Source organism: Solanum lycopersicum, chromosome 1 (assembly GCF_036512215.1).
Source record: "Solanum lycopersicum chromosome 1, SLM_r2.1".
NCBI classification, from domain to species: Eukaryota; Viridiplantae; Streptophyta; class Magnoliopsida; order Solanales; family Solanaceae; genus Solanum; species Solanum lycopersicum.
The window spans coordinates 19,291,130-19,296,686 of NC_090800.1; the positions used below are offsets into that span (position 1 = coordinate 19,291,130).

The 5,557-nt window shown below is 36.6% G+C and overlaps 1 protein-coding gene across 1 annotated transcript; it reads right to left on the reverse strand.

Moving 5' to 3' along the window:
• Window positions 1–1,234: 1,234 nt before the first annotated feature.
• On the reverse strand, window positions 1,235–1,841 carry LOC109119533 (uncharacterized). The gene is made up of 2 exons (XM_019212091.1): window positions 1,612–1,841; window positions 1,235–1,379 (listed from the first exon to the last, which is right to left on the reverse strand). Exons 1-2 carry the CDS (start codon window positions 1,839–1,841, stop codon window positions 1,235–1,237), a joined length of 375 nt encoding a protein of 124 aa, XP_019067636.1.
• Between the last annotated feature and the right edge of the window lie 3,716 nt (window positions 1,842–5,557).

Consider the following 5,557-nt stretch of genomic DNA (forward strand, 5'->3'; position numbering starts at 1 on the left):
TACCTCAATTTGGAACTTCTTCGGATTTGAAGATATGTGGGTATCTCTTCTTCCTATCCTGTTTAGCTTCTCAAGTAGCTTCTATAAACTTATTTCCCTTCTTACAAAATCTCATCACACCCTTCATGTGTGAAACTTAAAAGTAATTCAATCATCTACCATTGGTTCACACAACCTTCCTTGACATCTCAATACGCTATTCCCCCTTGTTCAAAGTCGTCACTTATTGTTTATGAAAACTTGCCTTTAATTTAGTCAAATAGGGTATTGGTCTTTATCTCCTTTTACTTCTGATACTAATGATGATTCAAACCCATTCATCACCACGGCTCCTCCCTCTGTGAAATTCATTAATTGAACTCCTAATTGTGAAAATCTATGCTCCTTTGCTAAATCTTTCTTGTCTTCCTCAAAATGGGCGGTACTACCCGTAGACAACCTTATTTGCCTAATATTAAGATCTTTCTAACTAAATACATAAGATACTGATGTCATATTCCGAAGAAAACACTACAACACCAAACTCTAAGTCATGGGTTGGGTAATTCTTCTCATGAACTTTCAACTTTTTTGGTGCTATTCTCTATGGCGAAAAAAGATAGGACAAATATCTTGAATGATGTCTATGCTGAAGTCTATTTCTCTCTCAAGAGTTAATCTGGGTAGATCATCAAGTAAAACTTTTGGAAACTAATTTACTATAGGAACTGACTGAACGATAGGTACCTTAATACTAGATTCATTAGCTCAGACTAAGTTATAGAGACACCCGTAAGAAACTAACTTTCCTTAAGGTATGAAATGAAAAGACACTTATGCACTACTGAATTGTTTTTCTACTCTAAGACTGGTTCATTTGGAAATTGATACTTTACTACTCAAGTTCTACAATCGACTGAGGAATAATAGGCATGAAGTCAGTCCATACCAAGAATGACATCAAACTCTACCATGGCTAACTTAATTATATCAGCCATGATACTCTTGTGATTGACAAAAATGGACAATCGCGATAGACTCGCTCTACTAGAATGGACTTATCAATAGGTATGGAAACAGTGGATGGTTCACTAAGATGCTAAGGAATAACATTAAAATCCATAGCAATATAAGGAATTACAGAGGATAAATCTTGCTCCTGGATCTAGCAAAGAATAAAAAGTAACTCAAATACTTGAATCATACCACTGACAGTATATGGTGAACCCTCTTACTCTTGAAGACTCTTGATAGCCTATAAGTGTTTTGTTCCTCCACCAGTACTGGAAGCATCCCATCTAGGTGTAGCTATGTCTGGAGGAGAAACTGGAGAAGATTGGTCCATGTTTCCCTGATTTCCACTACCTTGCCGGCTCTCAGGACACTCGCTTAGAATATGACTACTATGACCCACACAATAAACAACAAGTAAAGCACACACGAAAAATACCTTAGTAGTTTCTACCACACTTAGCACATGCAGGAGGCCTACTCTCCTTTTGTGACATACTATCTTTAGAATAGACTGCCTTAGCTCTGAACTTCAGACTACTGTACTCACTTTTGTTCTTAGGTGCACGTACACTCATAGATGATGGAAAAGATCCCTTCTAATTTTGTGGGAGAGATGACCGGTTAGCATCACTCTTTTGTTGCCTAAACTTCTTCCCTGATGTCTCAGATCTCTTATTTTGCAACTCATCTATGTCCTTCAACTTATCCTCTTCAACTTGTTGTACATTGATCATAAACCTTTCTAGGTCCATATCCTCTATCAGCATAGCTTCCTTGTCTTCCTCGATTGACTGACGAGACAACCCAACAACAAATAAACTCAACCTGCTCCTCATTTCAACAACCATGTCTAGAGCATGGCAGGAAGGTTTTGCGAATTTTAGACTATACTTGTGAACACTTATAGACTCCGGAGTGAGGGTGAGAATCTCTCTTATCTTTGACTCTCGCAACTTAGGAGGAAAGAAATGTCCCATGAGAGCTCTCTCAAACATAACCCAACTCACTATTGGTGCATCCTCCGCCCTATTATTTTTCCATTGGTCGAACAAGATTCTGGTGACACTATTCATTTAGTATGCAGCTAGTTCCATTCTATCCACTTTATCAACATACATTACATCAAATACCCTTTCAGCTTCTCAATAAATTTCTTTGGATCCTTAATGAAACTTTAACATGTGAAACTTTGGGGACTCATCCTTAAAAGTTCACGGATCCTTGAAGTACCAAAAACTTCTTATCAATTATATTTCTATCCAATTTGATAGGTCACAACTTTACTTAACATTCGAATAGACTCACGAAACTTAGCATAGGTAACTTCTCCTTGAGGTTTCACTCCAGGTGCATTTAGTAAATCTTGTTCCTTGATATTCCTCCTAGCTAGACGATGATACGCTCAAATTATACTTCCCTAAAGAAGTATAAGTGGTCGTATCAAGTAAAGAACCAAATTTTAAGGTTGGGGTTGATCCCATGAGGGAAATTGTTTAGACTTAACTTGAATCTATGATTACGTCTATTTAGTCAAATCCTTTCCCAAACAAGTTAAATAAAAGGGGGGTTTTATGTAAGAAAAGTGCTTGATTATTTGTAAGTAAAACAAATAGCAATTTTATGACTTTGGTGTTTATCAAGTGATGAATGAAACTAGGGTATAAGTATTCTCATAGGTTCATAAAGCGGTAATCCTAGCTATAACAACTCTTTCCTAATATCTTGCTCAAAGTAGTATGTTATGTATCCCTAATTCCTTGATCCGGCAACTAGAGAATTTCACTCTGTACCTTGGTCCATCTACGTATGTTTACTTTACTAAATCTTATATTTACCTCATATTAAGCATCATATTCAATGTATGACTAAGTTACTACTTTGCACCAATTAAAACTATTCTATTATATAGTGTATACTAAATCTATGTTGATAATTCTTTTCTTATTAAAAACCTCCTTGGTACGACAAGTAGAAACAAGGCGAGTTCTAACATTGGACACCGTTAAAAAGACTTATAAACGAAAGATTTATCAATACATGCAAGAAACTATACTAGAATTGTTATTTAACTAGTTTTACCTTGTTAATTACCATGGTTCCCACAACACTAGTTGTAGAGGTAGTTACCCATGCTTAGAAATACACAATTCATAGTTATTAAAAAAGAATTCATGTACTTACATAATAGATTTTGAAGAAAATCCATAAATAAAACTTGAATTGAAGAAAACATCTTGAGAATCAATTCCAGAAACTTGAAATATTTCCTAAAAACTAAAGTTCAACTTCCAATAACACAATTATGAAAAATAACAAAAAGTATAACCCTAAAAATGTGGTTTTTAACCCTATTTATATTAATAAAGTCCTAAAATAGAAGGAGTTCTAAATAAGGAAAAATCTTTCCAAAACGCGTCTTCAGTCGACGACCCAACTGACGTTCTGTCGATGGAACGACCATCGACTGCCTCCGTCGGTCCACACTTCAAATCTTTTTCAGCCTCCACTTTTGCATTCGTTCTGTTACAATTGACAGACCAATAGCACGGTCCGTCGTTGCACTTATGGCCCGTCGATGCCTCCGTTCCTCCATACTTAGTGATTTCTTTAAGTCGGGACTCGAACCACTTTCTGTTACTATCAACGGTTTGCTACGACTATCGGTCGATCCTTCCATAGCCCCACACTTATTCAGAATTCCCCCATTTGATTTTAGCAACTTGAACATCAATTCGACGATCACAACCTATGGACCATCGATATGTCGACGGTCCATCGATGGCTCCATAGGTCATCACTTCTGCACTGTTTCCAGCATAGTCCTCTGCGTTTCCATTTTGGACAGTTTCCTACAAACACAGATAAAAATACATTATAATTACTACAAAAAGGTTCTAGACTCACACTAAACTTAAGGAAAAAGTATTCAAAGTACTGTGAAACCACTTTACATCAACATCCTCAACTTAAATTTGTTGTTTGTCTTTAAACGACGCTCTATGACTCACAACAACACCTTTGTACAAAAGTATCCTCATTTAAGCTTTCGCAATCATCTAGCTATCAATCTAGATTTATTGCCTTTATGCATGATATCACTCTTAGGCTCACTATGATCATTCATGATGATCAGACCATGACAGAGACTCACCATGACCCGACACCTCTCCTCTTTTATCTCTCACCAAGGTACCAACTTTCCAATATTGCAACTAATGTCCTCACTTGAAAAATAATATCTTCCTTTTTCACACAGTGATTTCAATTTGAGTATAAGGAATATTTTTAAACTCTCACACTCAAAACAACATCACACCAAGTTGATACTTGTCGCCATAGGTTTGCCCTTATTTTCACTGCTTTAAGTTCACCATATTAGACTCTCAGGATCACGATACGACTTTCTTGGCTTGTAACATAGACTTAGGGTCAGGTATGGTACATATGGATACATTTTGGTGTCTTGTTGTCCTCCTTACCATTACGGCTAAGAATCATACCTCTTTCATTGTCTATTATGCCCTATTCATCCTTTTTCTTGTATTCTTTGCCTTGTTTTCTCCTTTCTTTCTCGTTTTGTGCAAATGACTCTTCTTTTATTTGTATTTTCTTTCAAACTCTTCACTTGATTTCAACTTTGATTGAGTCACTCCCTTCTTCACTATTTCTTTTCTCATTTTTCATTGATCTTTTCAACCCCACTTTTCGACACATTATTAATAATAGCCACCCTTAACTCATGGCTTTGTCATGATTCGAGGTACACAATAACCAAGGTTGGGTCAGGGACAAGACGAGATTCGTGTCTGTATTAACCACCCTCAACTTATGCTTTTGGCCTAAGTTAAGGTGCACATGTCCAAGGAGGGACCAGGGCCAACACATTATACCCAGAAATGATGAGTTGGGATAGAAAAGAAAGATCTATTGTAAGCTCAAATCATTTGGATCAAAAAGGGATTAATTTTATTTAGATTTATTTCATTTAGGATAAAGATTGGCTAATTTAAACAAGGTCCTCTGATCCTTTCCTAATTGTCTAGAACGGATTACTTTTTAGAGGACTAACCGGGCAACCATCAGACTATTCTACTTTCCTCACAGTCTCTTAACACCTCATGACCCTACCAAATTTTCGGATACCTAGTTTAAGCTTTAGATTGAGGATCATGCAATGGTGTATCTCTATGTCATTCTTAGAACCACCACATTCAACATTCATTATGCCTAATCATGCAAGCATGCACTATAAAACGGGATATCATTGTACTTAGCCATCATGATTTAGTTTTCACATTCATACTATGTACAAGATACTAAACATACCGGTTCAAAAGTAAAATAATCAGTCTCTTGGGGAAAAGAACACAAGTGAGAAAGCCCTAATAGAGAATCATGACATGCACTACTAATAATTCACCCTAGCACTCACTTTCCATTTACCCCACCCCCAACAAGAAAGAATGAAATTGACCCCAATGCATAAGATATATAAAAAAGGTAGTAGGTGAAGCAAACATGAGGCGCATAACACCGACGATCAACAAGCTGACGGGTCGGGTTC

What these genes read in the sequence shown, in the direction of transcription:
- LOC109119533 (XM_019212091.1), bottom strand. Translation starts at nt 1,841, where the DNA reads ATGGTTGTTGAAATGAGGAGCAGGTTGAGTTTATTTGTTGTTGGGTTG. An exon ending in CAAAAGAGTGATGCTAACCG is followed by an intron (nt 1,380 to 1,611) that starts GTCATCTCTCCC and finishes GGGTCATAGTAG; the next exon opens with TCATATTCTAAGCGAGTGTC.